The 17,275-nt window shown below is 39.4% G+C and overlaps 1 protein-coding gene across 2 annotated transcripts in view; it reads left to right on the top strand.

The window, feature by feature from the left end:
* ift172 (intraflagellar transport 172) overlaps positions 1-8,445 on the top strand; it is a 45,728-nt gene extending 37,283 nt beyond the window's left edge. Inside the window, exons 39-49 of one of the 2 annotated variants that reach the window (XM_056363377.1) lie at positions 304-390; positions 704-820; positions 1,173-1,283; positions 1,513-1,632; positions 1,957-2,052; positions 2,605-2,664; positions 2,975-3,073; positions 3,626-3,779; positions 4,689-4,780; positions 6,810-6,948; positions 8,170-8,445. In XM_056363377.1, coding sequence (XP_056219352.1) covers positions 304-390; positions 704-820; positions 1,173-1,283; positions 1,513-1,632; positions 1,957-2,052; positions 2,605-2,664; positions 2,975-3,073; positions 3,626-3,779; positions 4,689-4,780; positions 6,810-6,899 — 1,026 coding nt within the window. In that variant the 3' untranslated portion in view covers positions 6,900-6,948; positions 8,170-8,445. Of the gene's footprint in view, positions 1-303; positions 391-703; positions 821-1,172; positions 1,284-1,512; positions 1,633-1,956; positions 2,053-2,604; positions 2,665-2,974; positions 3,074-3,625; positions 3,780-4,688; positions 4,781-6,809 lie in introns of both variants that reach the window. The other variant, XM_056363376.1, reaches the window with a different exon arrangement.
* Positions 8,446-17,275: the final 8,830 nt, after the last annotated feature.

Raw genomic sequence — 17,275 nt, 5'->3', positions numbered from 1 at the left:
CATTTCGTACTTTTAGTATTGTTTCATAGAAGTGGATCACAGCACAGCTGTGTTGACAGCACAACAGTTCTGTTATGTTACCTTACAGGCTTTCTGAAGTCCTCAGAAATAAATAATAAAGTTCAAATTTCCTCCCGTTTGTAGCAGCCCATATGAGAAAATTGCTAAATTTAAGTTTTACCTTGTAAATGTTGCTCATTGAGAATGAACAAACTAAATTCAGTTTAAACACTTTGAATGAAAACCAGTTTTTTCATGCTATTTTCTATAAAACTGAAACTGTGTGTATGTGCATGTGTTCAGCTGGTGGGTGTGGATGTCATGGCAGCTTTGGACATGTACGCAGAAAGAGGCCAGTGGGAGAAGTGTCTGGAAACAGCATCAAAACAGGTACGAGACCAAGTGAACCTGAGGGTCAGTGTGACTTCATGTGGCGTATAGATCACAGACAGTCACTCCTCCATCAGCTGCTGCGATCAAAATGTCGCCACCATTAAAATCTGTCGATTGTGTTGTGTATTTCCAAGACTTAAATCAGGGAAAGAATGTTTCTTTCACTCTTAATTGTCCTTGTTATTGTTTTTTGGAGCTCCAATGTGAATATCCTGCAGTCAAGGCTTCTGGTGATTAAAACATGTCAGTATTAGACGTTGACCGTGGTTCTGTAAGTGTTCCTCATCATCTCTGTGTTGTGTTGTGTCAGAACTTTAAGATCCTCCATAAGTATATCGCTCTGTACGCCACGCACCTCATCAAGGAGGAGGACGCCCCGAAGGCTCTGCAGCTCTACATACAGCACGGAGCTCCACCTAACTCTCAGGTGCAGACTCCTCTAACTCTCTCCTCCTTCCTAAATGTAACTTATAGTAATTCAAGTTGAAATAATATGAAATGTCAAAGTCAGACCTTGTTGAATGGTCAAATTAATGCCAGTTGTGTTCATTTTACTGAAAGCAGATGCACAAAAATAAACATACACATAGTTTTTCACCAGATATTAACATCACACTTAAAGTCATAAACCAAAAGTTTGTGTAGGTTAGTTGAGCTGATTGTTCTCAAGCTGCAACTCTACATGTTCATATTGTTAAAGCTACAACCACACCATGAACCCTCAGACTTCTCCTGTGAAGGTGTAACTGATAAATGTTTTTCACCTTTTTTACTTGTAGAACTTTAACATTTACAAGCGCCTGTTCCTGGATCTGATTAACCTCCCTGACACTGATGGACCAGAGTCTTACCGCATGTGGGCCGACCTCCGCAATTTCCTGTTTCAGCTGGTAAATCACAGCAAAATCCAGAAAACTTTATTACGTCAAGACTCTGTCTAATCCGGAAATTAATGAACATTTTCATGTAAAACAAACCGGATTCATTCCTTTTAAATTTACCGATTTGGGAAATTCCTTAAAATTCAGACTCTTCCTGTCAGGAATATAAATGTTCCACAACTAGAATCCAACCTGTAATTCAGTTGTTTCTGTTATTGCCTGTTTGATGTGATTTCAGTGTGAGAACTTGTCCGAGTCAGCCGAGGCCAATTCTCCAGCTCATGAGGACTTTGAACAGATGCTGCTGATCGCTCATTACTACGCCACGCGAGCCGGCGCTAAAGGAGTCGAGCAGCTGGTACAGATAACACAGAGACACTCAGAGGGAATTACAGAAAACCTGCAACTCACCTGTTGAGACTGAGAATATTTCAGTTCACTTTTAATAAATAAAGGGCTAAATTCACATGTGCATGATTAAATTTGATATTCCAAGTGAACGTTTCCACGAAAACAAATTGTTTCCCTTCTTGAATAGTTTCTTTCTTTTCAAACATTTGTTGTGATGCATCTCTCCACAAATGTTTGAATATCAGAGCTCAACTCTCTACCAACTGTTTTTCTTGTTCTTCTTAATTAATTAATTCTTAATTAATTCCTTATTTTTGCTGTGTGTTTTCAGATCAGCGTAGCAGCCAAGCTGTCAGTGTCTCTGCTACGTCACACTGAGCTCGTTCCTGCAGACAAGGCTTTCTACGAGGCTGGTCTCAGCTGCAGGGTGGGTCCAGCCGTCACAGAGGAGGAGAGCAGTTCCTACACTTTGAGTGTCTATGCATTTACTCTTATTCAGTTTTAGTTTTAGGTGCAAGTTCAAATGTTCTCCTGCCTGGTTTCTCGCATGTGTTCTCCACTGTAGAGAAGGTACTAAGGTGAAAAGCAGAATTGCATTTGTGAAAAAAATTGGACAGTACAGGTTGTTTTTTTTAATTCTTCTTTTCTCCTAGATGGTAAAATATCCTTGATATTAATTAATAATAAAATTCCCTCATGTTCCTTGTTTGAAATACATTTTAAAAAGTCATGATATTCCAGGAATTTCAAATCTACACAAAAACCTCTAGTTTCACATTTCATAGATATAAGATAGATATAGATACAATATATAGATGCAGATACAAGTCCTGCATCACATGACCTCCTCCTCATAATTCAATGATTTGCCTCTGAAAGCTTTGATAAGTACGTGCAAGAGGAGATACATGAAGTTTTGAACCAGATTGCGATGATCATTATTATTATTTTATATTTATTTATTTTCTTACATTTGCAGGCTGTTGGCTGGGAGAACATGGCTTTCATCTTCCTCAACCACTTCCTGGATCTGTGTGACGTGAGTATCACGGATCATCTGGTGCACTAGATGTGAAAAAATCGAAATGCTTCATATTTATTCAATATTTAAAATCTACTAAACGTTAGAAAAGTAGATTAGTTGCCCGATAATGTCTAATGAATAAAAGACATCCAGTATATATGGAGATCTGAAATCTTCACCAACATCATTGGATTGTTTGACTATGAACAAGTTATAGATATATTACAATTTCCATCATGATTCTTGTCACTTCATGATGTCATGATTGTGTGATCTGAAGAAAGACATCTGTTTTCATCTCTGATTGGCTGATTCCTGTCTCCAGGCGATTGACGAGGGGACCCTGGACGCTCTGGACCACTCTGACTTCATCGACACTGACATCCCCTTCGAAGTTCCTGTTCCCACCAAACTCTGTGTCACTGTGAGACGCCACCTCCACTCACCACACACACACACACACACACACACACATCTAAACATCCCACAGGAAACACTGTGGTCACACTGGTAGATGGAGCTGATGTTGGTGTTGAGACATGAATCAGATCTGGTTCAGTTAATGTCACATTCATCGCAAAAATAAGAAAAGCAGCCTCAGTCAGCAACATGAAGTCACTGCAGCCACATGCAGCCACATGCAGCCATGACTGAGGACATGAGAATCTGCAGCTCTTTAAAAGTTGAAAAAATGAAAATAAATTATATATTTCTATACTTATAAAGTCTATATTTTTATTTTCACCGTTTTATTCAGAATCATTTTAGACACTGTGATTTTATGAGCTTTCGTTAGCTGTGTTCAATCCGAACTATACTAACATATGCAAACATAGTGGTTTGTGCTGGTTCGTAAGTTCCAGGAAGAATTTGAATATTTTTTTAAGTAGTTTTTAAAAACTACAGCTTTACATTTATTATATTATAATGTGTGTGTGTGTGTGTGTGTGTGTGTGTGTGTGTGTGTGTGTTACAGGATGCCCAGCGGGAGCAGATCCGTGACTGGGTGCTGATGGTCTCCATGGACCACCGGTTAGAGCAGGTTCTGCCCCGAGATGAGAGGAACTCGTATGAAGCCTCGCTGGTGGCTACAAACACCGGCCTGCGCTCGCTGCCCTGTGTCCTCACCGGTAATACACACACACACACACACACACACACACACACACACACACACACTCAAACGCAAACTTGCGCAAACACACACACACTTGACAGTTGAGGCCCTCACACAAGCTGGTAAAATTTTGAAAAACTGAAAATTGATCAGAGGGAAACCGAGAAGCTCTTTGTGGGAGAACTGGTTTGATGTAACAGGAAAAAACCTTTAACTAATAATAAAGAAAAATATTATTTCAATCTTGTTTTGTGAAATAAGATTCTTTTATGAAAAAAATATAAAAATACTAAGGAACACCATAAAGCAGCAAACATGTCGTTGGTTATTCAGAGGTCTACCTACCTTCTATCAAATAAACCATGTTGTTGGCGCCTGGGTGGCTCACTTGGTAGCGCGCGGACCACATGGGCTTAGTCCCAACCGCAGCGGCCAACCCGTGGCCCTTTGCTGCATGTCATCACCTCTCTCTCTCTCTCTCTCCCTCCCTGACTTTCCTGTCTCTTTCTCACTTCACTATCTGAATAAATGCAAAAATGCCCCCAAAAAAATAACTTAAAAACTTAAAAATAAAAATAAATTAACCATGTTGTTGACTGTGTTCCCTCTCCCTTTGCTGGTACTTCAGAAATCTTCATGCATGATTGTGCTTTGATAAACACGATCCACTTTGTTACACACAATATTCAACATGTGTATCTTTCTGTAAAGATGCAAAGAGAAGGTTGAATTTGACTCAAATCCAAATCTGCTTTTAGTTGAGGTCTGTGTTTAAGGAACCGCCATGAAATGATGTAGTTCATCTCAAAGGATTTGTCCCTGACATTTGAATGTGATATAAAATGTTCCATCACTTGACTGCAGGTCACTTTGATGCTGTAACAAACAGTGCACCCCTCACCCTGCGCTCTTCTGCCCCCAGGCTACCCCGTGCTGAGAAATAAGATCGAGTTCTCGTCTGTGGGCAAAACGGCCAACAAGGACGACTGGAACAAATTCCTCATGGCCACGAAGGTGAGACCAGACGGAAAGACGCACAGTTCTTTCAATGACGTCTATATTGTGCAATCCACAAGGGCAGCCAGTTCCTGCACAGACAAAAAAAAAAAAAAAAAGATTTTTCTGATATGAAAAAACCATCATGTCTGTGTTTGACTGCGGAGAGACTCGCACTCAGATGTCGTGTCATCCCTGTGAGCAAATGAAAAACAACAAGAACAGAATTACACACTCTCTTTTTAATGTATGAGCAGCTCATCCTAAAACTTCTCCCGTTTACCTTACCTCAACTTTCACTTCAAAAACTTCTAACCATGAGTCATTTCAAGATGTTTTTGAAGAACAGTCTGAGTGTCAATCGTAGCTGGTCAGTGAACCATGAGGTTATGTTGTTTCATGTTTCCTCTCGTCTTTTCGGCTTTTGACTCCTTCAGATAAAGCAGCATCTGCCTGCGACCCCTCGTCACAGGTTGAGTAGGTTCAGTGAAAACCCTTTTCTTTTTTCCTTCAGACCCTCTCGGTCTAAAAACTATCCAGTATCTCAGAAGTTAAAAGGGACACTTAGAGAAAAGGATCTAAATTTGACTTAACAGTTACCTCATATGAGTTTAAGGCCCCCCAGACCTCCAGGGGCCCCCAGGTTTACTCCATTTTAATTTTGTCTGCAAAATTTGATTAATCGCAGATTTGTTAGAAATTTGTATCTTCCATCTTCAGCCGTGTCTTTAAGGAAACTCTAGTTTTAAGATTTGAAGTATTTAAGTTTGTGTTGTGATTGTTTCTTGTATTTTAGGTTGTATTATTCCTTCACAGAAGAACTGTACAGCAGCAACCAACGACTATTTTCATTATCAATACATCTGATAGTTATTTTCTTTAATAATCAATTGATTGACAAGAGGCTTCATTTCCCACCATGGAGAAAACAAACACAGAAACAATCTGTTTACACATTTACTGTTGTTGTTGAGAAAAATCTGTTTCCTCCTAATGAAGCCGATTAGCTCATTAATAAGCAAAGATACTTTACACCTACATGTTTGCATGCTACATCACTTAGAATCTGTTAGCTTAAAGTGTAAAGTGATTTGAGGAATTTATTGGAAATCAGTGTTTCCTTCATTAATATGAAAATGAATGCACACAGGTGCTCCTCACAATAATCAGATCAAACATCAGTTTGTGGTTCCTGTGATGTAAGTGGGAAGTTTCTTCTTTAGTTTTAGTGTTCAGAATGAGTTTATAGAGTCACAACTTTATTACCTGACGGTCAAGTCGCTGACCAACAATCAAAAACCCCAAATATTTTAGTTTATTATCATAAAAAAATGGGAAAACAATCAAATATTCACATTTGAGGAGATGGAGCTGGAATAATAAAACTTCCCAGCACAGTCAGGGTCATAGGGGCCCATTACCCTGGGGTCCCTCAAGAGGTTAATTCAACTGTGACACACACAGACAATGGGTGAACACGGAGGGAATAAAAGTTGTCTGATGTCTCATTTACCAAATCCAAACTCATTTCACTGAGTTTCATCATCTCATCTCTCAACATCAGTGAGTCAGCACACTAATCGCAGTATCATTAGCGCACACACACACACACACACACACACACACACACACACAAGCACATACCTTTTACAGCGTCCATCTGCAGTAGTGACAGCAAAGGTTTTTGTACTGCAACCAACGATTGTTTTCACTATGAGTCAATCCACTGATCATTTTCCCAATTAGTCGTTTATGAAACATCCAAATATTGTCAAAAAAAAAACTGAGCTGAAGGTGGCGTCTTCAAATGTCTTTTTTTGTTCGACCCAACCCCCAAAAAACCCCAAATATTCAGTTTACACTGATCTATGACAAAGAAAAGCAGAAAACCTTCTTTTCAGAGGCTGAAATCTGCAAAGATTTGACTTTCCTTTTCTGTTTTTGCTTGAAAAATGATAGAAACAACTATTCAGTTATCAGAATAGGTGTCTGTTATGTTTAATCTGTTTTCTGATTGTTGGTGGTTTGTGTCTTTCTCCCCCTGCAGACCACTCACAGTCCGGAGTGTCAGGATGTCCTGAAGTTCATCAGCCAGTGGTGCGGTGGTCTGCCCACATCTGGATTCTCCTTCCACTGATACAGACCTGCTTCGTCCTCTAGTTTTATTACTCTCTTTCATCTTCACTGTAAGTTCTTCATCCATCCGTCCATTTTCTGTCCCCTCCTCTTCCTCCTGAGGCTCTTTGTGCTGAAACGTTCTGACAGGACCTGAGCCAGGATTCCATTAAACAAACAACTTTTTTTCCCCCACAATTTATTTATTTATTCAACTTTTCATTTATATAAATTTAATCTCATGTCATCATGGTCTAAATGCTGTTTTAATGCCCTCTTCTGCACTTCCTGAAATGTGGACAAAACTTATATCCCTTTGTTTTGTTTTAATTTTCTCTTTTTTCAGCTTAACAGTCATTTTAGACAATTTTAATCTTAAAAACTATCTGAATCTTCCTTAAAGAGTGCAGTACGTGGAGTATCTGTATAATTACATAATTACACAATCTAAAAGTCCAATGAACCCTGTTAAATTCAAAGAAATATTACCTTTTACGTCCCCTCATTCTTTCACATTAGATTATCGTCACAGCGAAAACATCAGATAAAACATTATATAAGTTTCACAGAATTCAGGGTTGAATATTTTTGAAACAGCGTTTGAGACCAAGAAAATCTAAATATTTCCTTTACAGTAACAAAAGATTAACATGAATGAATGAATGAAGGACATGAACGTGTCTCACTGGGTTCAGTTTACACACTGACTGACACTGATCTTCACATTTTTTAGCTCCTATACGAGCAGCATAATCTAAAATCTAATCTAAATATGTAAAATGAATGTAATTTAATGATATCAATATATTTTATTCTTCAGTCAGTGCGTTTTGCTTGAATTCTATTTAAAGAATAAGGCGTCTGATATTCCATATTATTGTTATTTTCAACAGATTCCATTTAAAAACCTGCTCTGCCTGTGTCTGTGCTCCATGTCCACTGGTTCCTACTGAAGACGTAAAACTTCCAAAATGGGTCACAAATATGTAGTTTCATTTTTAGAAAAGGCTCAGTGTTTTTTCTTAAACTGCTGAGCACTGTAGTTCTTAGCAAACGTTACTCAAACAGGAGTAAAAAGTGCATTTGTTGGCACTATTTCCAACAAATGCGGATGAATACACATTCGTTTCTAATAGTTTTTGACAACAATGGAGCTCTACAGCACAGAGGAATGAGACATATCAGGCTTTAGATGGACAGATAATACTTTTTACTTTGGTCTTTTCATGAGATTTGTTGTCGTTCACACATTCCTCTGCTGTGTTGTTCTTTTCTCCTCTTCCTCTCATCAGAAGGACTTTCTCTCAGGATGGCATCGCTGAATAAAAAGCCAAAGGTTAGAGCAGATTTTAGCAGAAGACTTTCTAGTCCACAATATATTATAATACTATAAAATAAACAAGTTGACTGGTACTGTACTGACGGTTGGAGGGACTGTTTAATGTGCAGAGTCTGAAGTGTCTGTGTACGTGTGGTTTAGATGCTGGTGTTTCTGGCAATGCCTTTATTCTGTGTTTGATATGGAATGTATTTTGTTAAATAAAGTTCAAATAAAAGATAGTTTTCAACCTCTGTTTTCATGCCTTTATCATGTGATGCCGTCACTTACTTCTTAATGTTTGTTACATGTAAACCATCGTAGAAAAAAACCAACGAAATCAAAGCTATTATCGAAGCAAAAGAACGTGTGGCAGCTTGCTGTAGAGCAGAAAACTCTGACTTTCACATAAGAAGAAGTGAACTCAGTTCCTCTCTCTCATGGATTCACATGCTTTTACACCAGTTTACATCAGTGTCCTTACTGGATGGAAACCACTCATTTCTATTTAAATTATTATATTATTTCTGGATGGTTTTCTATGAATTTGACTCGTTTTCTCTGATGAAATCTTTATTTATTTATATATGATTCATATGTGTTTTCTTATCTTTTCATCAGGTTACAGTGTAATTCTCCTGATGCTCAGTGAAAACAGTTCCTTATCGTAAAAAGAAGAAAGACAAAAAGAAACACAGTGAAAAATTGATTTATAATTGATTGATCATTATTTATTTCATCGTTTAAAAAGACACATACAGAGAAATGTTTATTTTTTACATCATCAATTCACAACTTGGGTCCCGTTCTTCATTTTAAACAGTAATTTACTTAATTTTCCTTCTTACCTGATCATTCCAGTTTTCCTTCATAATCAATACATAGTAATATTAAATAAAACACTTAATACAGAAGTGCAAAATTTGCAAATTAACATGGTTATACAGCATATTTATCTGGTTACTTATATTTAAGTTATATATGTCTTTCTAATTGCCTTCATGTACATTATTATTATCTGTTTCATATTTTAGTTGTCTGATCTCACATCTTATAAATATGTTTTACAAAAGTGACTTTCACACTGGTTAATGGGAATTCTTTGTTAAAAATAAATGTTTTAAAAAGAAAAAGGTTCATTTTGCATAAGTTTCAATGAGCTGCAGTAACAGTCACAACCTTTAGATTCAGACTCAGATTAAGTTTATTGTCATTTCACATTAAAAGTACCATAATACAATAGAGCTTTACAAAGTGTATCTTCATATAACGTAAGTCAGTTTCATGTTACGTTCCTCTGAGTCACATAAAAAAAACATCAGAATACTTTATTTATAAAATGTATTCAAACAATATCAAAAACAAGATAACTGCAGATTAACCCTGTGAATTCCCTCAGTGATCCACCGCCATCCCAGTACCTGTACTGTATCTACGTTACATACAGTATATAGTACAGTATATAGAGTATTTACAGTATATAGAGTATACACCACCATCTTTCCCAGCAGAGCCACTGTTCATCCACAATCAATATTACAGCCTGTGTGTTTGGGGAAAAGACATTAGTAAGTGATAACTCAGGAGATTTCCTGCTCCGCTAAAGGCTCCACGTCTCCTGACAGGGAACAGACTCACTTACATCATATTCATTTATATCACACACCGATGACACAGACTAAAACTGAGAACTGAAAACTGACATTATACCACTGCACATTAGTTTTATTAGGAGGAAAGTGATTAACATGATCTCAGGAGGAGTTGGGAACTCTTACATGGGGGGTGGGGCCTAAAGAAGGGGGGCACAAAGCTCAAATTGAAAGTGTTTTGTGGTCTTTGTCGTTATTCAATCCATCCATAATACTAAGAGGGGGCAGTCAGATTCCACAGGGTCGCCCCCCTCTGGCCCAGGTCCTGGTGAGGAACCATGAGTGAAATTTCTTTTATTTCATGTTCCAAAAAATGACCATTTTAAGCCAAAAAAATGTAAAAAAATATCCCCCTTTATCTCATTTGTTTTTAATCTTTCGCTTCCTTCGAAACTTGAATCTTTACTGAAGCAAAGCAAAAAAAAAAAAAAACAAGACGCTGTTTCCTCTTTCCAACAACTGATCCATTATCTTTCTCTTTTTTATTCATATTTTTCATTGTACTTGTAATTTTCCGTCATAAATGTGTGTGACCGTGTGACTGTGTTTGGATTCATGACCTGTGATGAGGACATTAGACCTGCGTGTCGGACCGTCCTGCAGATCTGACACAATAAGTGAAGACTTCCTTTGGTTTAACAGGCTGATCCAAGGAGGGCGACGTGAGACGCAACAGAAACACAAACAACGATGTTGGTGACGTGAAGTGTGAAGCAACATTTACTGCTGCTTTTAGAATATCAGACATGGATCTATTTCTCTTCCTGTTTTCCCCTTGTTTGTTTCCATGTTGGGGAAGATTAAAGTATGGAGAGTGTGAGGTTTTCCCCCATGGAAGCAGATTATTTATGGATGTTGTTTTTTTTTTTAGTTGCCAAGAATCTTGATTCCTAAATGATAATTATATTGGATTTGAAATATTAAAACTTCACTGTAGGACAGAAACAAATAGTACATAATGTTCTTGTCCCACTCTCATGAACTTATCATATATTACCATGACAATAACTATGTGACGTTTCTTTGATTTCATTTGGTCTGTCTGTATCTGACTCTGTTTTCAAAGTGACGTTATGAATCCATGAGTTTTGACAATTACTGGACCCAGAAAGAAAAGGGTGGGAACGGAAACCACCACATGTGACTCTGATAGGCTAAAACACCGCAGGGAGGTTACACAGGCGCCATCTAGTGGCCACCAGTGCCACTGCAGCTACAGGCCTCTCCTCATGAAGCCATGGTGGTTTCCCAGAAAACAGCTCAGAAATCTGTCCTGTTTCAATCAAGACGGCCATGTTGTTGATTATGAAATGCACTTATCATTTACAGCTGAGGATTGTGGGTCTTCGGTTTGGCCACCAGAAAACCTGATCACTGAGTTCAGCGTTGACATTGGGTCACTCTCTTGGCATTCACCGCGTGCCTTAATTGTATGGACATTTAAATCAAGGTCCGCTGTGAACACGAGGAGAGGCGACCCATAATTCCCTGTGTTTTACTGCATCACTCTGTCCCACTCTGGTCCAATTCTGTTCAGTTTCCACACATTCTGCTTTTTTGTTCGTCTCAATCCCATTTTCCCACTTCCTCCATCTCCAGTCTTTATCCCACTTTATCCCACTGGAGCTTCCCATGTCCTGCTTCACTGGGCTTTGTCCCAGTCACTTTCACTTTTCTTTTTTTTTAATTTTTATCCCTCGTTGTATCCTCCCAACAGATTTCTCGACCTTGACAGGACTTGACAGAAATTAAGTCGTCGTCATGAAAATTTCAGTGTGGCTTTCTTCTTCTTTTTGTGTGTGTGTGTGTGTATGTTTCATTTCAAAAGCATCAAGTGGCATTGAATATGAGGAAAATATGAAACATTTCCAACATATTTCATGCATTTTAAACAAGGACATAAACTGAGCTTGGAGATCTCTCACAGTGTCTGCAGATAAAGCAAACCACACATTTTCTACATTTCACTCTTCACTTCTGTTGATTATTTCTTGCTAACAATGACATATGCATTCTAGCTGCTTATACTGGTTGCACTAATGTATGAATGTTGACTGCACTGATTTACTTATATTATGACTATGTATAAAAAGCTGATTATATCAAATATTCATATTAATGTATGCATACAGACCACACCACAGAATCTATAATGCTGATTATACTGAATACATTCAGTACATTATGTATTAAGGCAGAATAACAACAGCTCTTACTGTTTTTTTCTGCCGTTCTCTTTCTCCTCCTGCAGTCTGAGAACAGACAAGCAGCTCAGGAGGGTTTTAAGATGCTACAGTGGATCACAGGTGTGAGTGTGTATGCGATTACATCCTGCTGACCTTCAAATTCAAGCCAATGACAGAATTGGCAATACTTCTATACAGTCTATCTATTGGTTATATTGACTAATTAAAGATTAATAACAATGTTGACTGAATATTTTCATATGTTGAAGCGTGTTGGATGTTTTACTCCACCATTTTCCAAAATGAGCTATGATTCAGTTCTTGCATTAATCCACAGCCACTGGTTTCCATTCCTCTCTCACTCTGGTATGAAAATACATCTGCACAGACTTGAAGCAGTGGTTTCCAGCCTAAAAAAATTCTGTTTTAAAAAAACAAAATATCAACTTGCAATCTCCTCTCACAGGTGAGAGCTCAACCAAAGTGTGATTTTCTTCTTCTTAAAATTGCCTATTTTAAGCGTTTCCAGAGGCCTGAAGACAACGGCACAGTGACCAGTATATCAGAGAGAAAAAAGCTACATTTTCATTTCCTGTATTAGAGATGATCTTTTAGGCTATAATGCATTTAATCATGTGACTTCCCTCTGATTTATTTTTGGACCATCTCGCTTGAGATAGTTAGATAGCATCCCCAACACTTCTCACTGCACATTATAAAAGGATAATGCAACTTCAAACAGGCTGCATTAAAGGAGGACGTGATGTTCATCGACATGGATTGTCTGCAAATTCATTTTCATACCACTGATGACTTGAAACCAATAATGGCTTCCTGGAAAGCTGAAAAAAAAACACATTAAAAAAAAAAATCTAAAATAATGCAGCATGCATTGGAAAATGGTCGAGAGGAATAATTTTTTATAATGCAAAAAAGAAATAAATAAATACCGGTATGGTCCTTTAAGCAGCACTGCACCATTAGAGCATTACCCTCCATTATCCAGCAGCAGCAGGAGCAGTCATAATGCACGTTCTTATACACCACTGCATTAATGACACAGCTGCAGGGGAGGAAGCTGCTGCTGCTGTTGCTGCTGCTGCTGCGATTTTACTCCTCATCCCACATGAGAACACAGTCCTGTCAGATCCATAACAAAAAAAAAAGAAAAGAAAGGAGGAAAAAAGCCATCATGACATGTTGTATTTTCCTTGTTTCTTCTCATTTGTGTATTTGCAGCAGCATCTGTGCTGCCCAACGGCTCCCCGGCAGAGGAGAGGAAAGATGGACCCATCTGCAGCCTCATTAACCGCTGAAATGCTAATGACCCAGATATCTCATGTAGGCTAAAATGCAAAGGGGGGGGGGGGGGGGGGCTGCCTTTGTGGGGGTCGGGCGTGTGTGTGCGTGTGTGTGTGTGTGTGTGTGTGTGTGTGTGTGTGTGTCCGTGTTAGAGCCTATATTTAAAAAAAAAAAAAAAAAATACTCGAGCCCAGACACCCACACAAATGACTCACATTACAACACAATAAATATCTGTGTAGGCCCACACACTGCATGAAATAATATAACAGTGTGCTGTTTTTATAATTAGAACATCATATCTGTCTTAATACACCGTGAGCTGTGAGAGTAGGACATTTTAGATGGTTTTAGTGTGTGTGTGTGTGATGGGGTTTGGGTGTGTATCCTGGGTGTGTGTGTGTGTGTGTGTGCAGCCTCTCGCTCATATTTCAGAAAAAAAGAGACAGAAATAAGAAGTTCCGCAGAGCACGACAGCTCACTGCGGCTTTTGCAGGGGCAGATTTAGCGCAAAGGAGCTGCTGGAGGTCTGAAAAAAAACACTAGGCCTTTAAAGAAATCAATGGATTAAAACGAATAAACCTACAGTCGTGCGTAAAAACGGAACAATACCTTTCAGCCAGCGGCAGGATGCTGGATAAATGGCGCAGGTTTCTTTTTTTTTAACCATCAGCAGGCACCTACTTAAGGTTCGATGCCCCCAAAGAAGCACCATAGTCCTCCGTAAATACAGTTCTGTCCGGTGGCAGAGCGGTTCAAACCGACCTGACTGGCGTGCGTAGCCCGGTCCGCTTTGCCCTCCTCTGGAAGTCCATGCAGGGATGCTGAGGATGCGGAGGAAGCGGAGGGATGTTGCGGGGAATGCGGCGGTCGGATCGTCCTTCTTCTGCAGCTGAATTGAAAACTGGTTGTTGTTGTTTTGTTTTGTTTTTTCTCCAAAGAATATCTTATAGCACAAATAGTCCAAACCCAGAAGAGTGCTGGAGCCGTGCAGTATCCTAAACCCACAGATATCAGGGTTTGTTTGTGCTGGGTGCAGTCAGGAGGTGGATACAGTAGCTGTGTGACAGGATGGAGGGAGAGAAGTTGGGCGCAGTCAGATGGAGAGAAGAGAGGAAGAGGAGAGGAGAGGGGAGGGGGTGGTCCTCTGAAAGAGAGGGAGTCAGCTGAAGCCAGGTTTTTACATCCTCAGCTTCCAGCTCTATCCTCCCTCTGCTTTTCATCCCTAGTCCTCCTCTGAGGGTGGAGGGAGGGAGGGAGGGAGGGGGGGAGGGAGAGTGAGAGCATCTGCCTCACCAAACCAGGGCCCAGTCAATCTGACTCTAAATGAAACTGACATTAATATGGTGTTTCAATCCAAGAAACAGTATATTGTAAAAAGCAACAAATAAACCGGTGTGTTATCTAAATAAAAACACAATACATGGCCCAAAACACCCAAACGTGACACCCATGTGACAGCTGAACATTTCATCTCTAAACAATGGGCACTGATGTGCTGCTATAACAGCCTCCACTGTTCTGGTTTCAGGATTTGCACTGGATGTTGAACCATGGCTGCAGGGATGTGCTCCCATTCAGTCAGAAAAGTGTCACCCACCACTGGGTGATGAGGCCCGGCTTGATCCAGGTCATCCCAAAGGTTCTAGATGGGGTTGAAGTCAGGGCTCTGTGCAGACCAGTCATCCACAACGAAGTAGGAAAACCATTTGTTTATGGACCAGAGGTACACATGGATGTCCACATACTTTTGTACCTATATTATACGCCTGTGTGCTTATTGGGAAATGTGGGCAATGTCAGCATGAAGATTACGTAGCCTAGCTTTTTGACTAAAAGTGGCATTTAAATCAGCTATTTGCAAGATTTGCTATTGCTACATTGCTAACGTTAGCATTAACAGCTGTTTAGAAGAAACGTGAATTCAGGATCAAAATTCATTCCTTTACTCTTCAGTGGTGGACAGCAACGCCAATGTTAACTCTTGTCTCTATTATGTCTTTTCTTTCTACTGAAGTTAACATGCTAACCCGCTAGCCCCAGTCCGTCTCGTCACTTTCCGATACTGAGTCACTGTAGCCTCCAATCTGTGCATGATGACGTAACACTTCTCAGAGGACATATTATGACCTCTTTTCTTGTAAATGCAACAATGGCTGCAGCTCTTGTTAGGTGACATTCACCAACACCCTCAGCCCCTTTAAAATGTAATTTATAAGGCTTAGAACAGCAGCTGACTCACCTCAAGCTGTAACAGAAACTCTAACTAAACGTAATCCTTTAAAACTCAACACTCGTTTGTGTTCTCACGTTGATTGCGGGTCCATAAAAGATCAGGCAGAGTTTCCAGCCCACAGCAGCCACCTGCTAACTTTACAGGTCAGATTCGGCCCTCAGCAGGCGGCATGGTGGGTTGTTACCAGTTCTTGGTTCGATCCTACGTCAGCACGCTACCGGGGATGCTAACTACTCCTTCTTTTTAGCTCCAGCTAAAAATTGTTGTATTTTTCTCTCTTTTGTTGGAGGCTAACTGTATCCTCCTGTTATAAAAAAGGGGGACAGTCATGTATTTTTACCATATTAACTGTTGTACTGTAATAAACTATTGTGAAGGCCGACTGATAAAATGACGACTCCCTAACTTTGAAGCAAGTCATTAAATTTGTTTGAAGTTTCTTTTTGTTAGTTTGCTGCCCAGTTATGAACCAATGAGTGGGCCAGCTAACCTTTTCTCTGCCTAGAGACAACAAAACAAAAAATGTGATTGGATAACTTTATTATGATGGTTTTAGCTTCTGAAACTGTTATAGCTACAGCGAGCCCCCTCTCTTGGCATAAACAAGCATCTAGACGTCTGTTCTTAATTACAAACAGGGACATTTTCAGCCAGGGACAGGACACCATAAACAGGGACATCTGTTCAGCCTATTCATAAAGAAACAGGTATAGCCTCCAGTAATACTGAAATATTGAACCCATTTAGGCCTATCTTTTTGAGCATATCGCCACATTAACCAGAGATTTCCAAGAATCTCTCCTTTTGTGTCGCACCTTTGGTTTATTATCCAATCAACATCTCAGACTTCACTCCATTTTGTGGCTCAGGTCTAAAGGGAGTGTGGCAGTGGAAATACCCCCCCCCCCCCCCCCCCCCTTAATGAGGATTTCATAATATCCAGCTGATTGGTATTTAACTGGTTTTAGCTTGAAGAAATGTTGTTTTTTTGATGACTCCCACCTGAGGTGTACAGGTGAGTCTCCTTTGCATTTATTACTACATTACTGAGACAATCACAAAATAAAGGTACCTTCCAAAAACACTTCAAACATGGCTACACCATTTCATCTATAACACTCATTTTCTGTAGTGGAATGTAAAACTGCTCGCCTGCTAAATTATTGATGATTCTCACCACCATACAGGAACAATCAGACACCGAAAATGATTTTTTTCTTTTCCAACATGAGCAACGTTCCTCCCGGGTTCTTCCATATGGCTCGTCATCTGTCCCTCCATCCCTCCCCCCACCCAGCGCACTGGGAACCAGTAGACCGATGGAGGCTGTTCTGCATTCATTTCACTGCACAGACCATGAAATAATCAGTGGCTTCCATCTTATGGAGCCTCATTTGCGTCAACCAACCCCCCCCCCCCCCCATGCTGCTATTCTTTTGTGATGCTATGTCAATTTAAATTTCCGCTACGGGGATCAATAAAGGAACATCTTATCTTACTTATACTGTATGTGTCATATATTTATAGTTTTAATTTCATTATTCAATGAGCACGCTCATTTATCTTTGCTCTGTCTTACTGTTTTAACATTTTACTTCTGTAATATTCCCAAAAATGTAATGAAATCTGATGTATTTTAATATCATATTATTTATATATTTATGTTAACACTTTGTGCATAAATTCCCTGCTTAAGATCAATTT

This window comes from Seriola aureovittata, chromosome 19 (genome assembly GCF_021018895.1).
Source record: "Seriola aureovittata isolate HTS-2021-v1 ecotype China chromosome 19, ASM2101889v1, whole genome shotgun sequence".
NCBI lineage: Eukaryota > Metazoa > Chordata > Actinopteri > Carangiformes > Carangidae > Seriola > Seriola aureovittata.
This window is presented reverse-complemented; position numbering and strand designations above follow the sequence as displayed.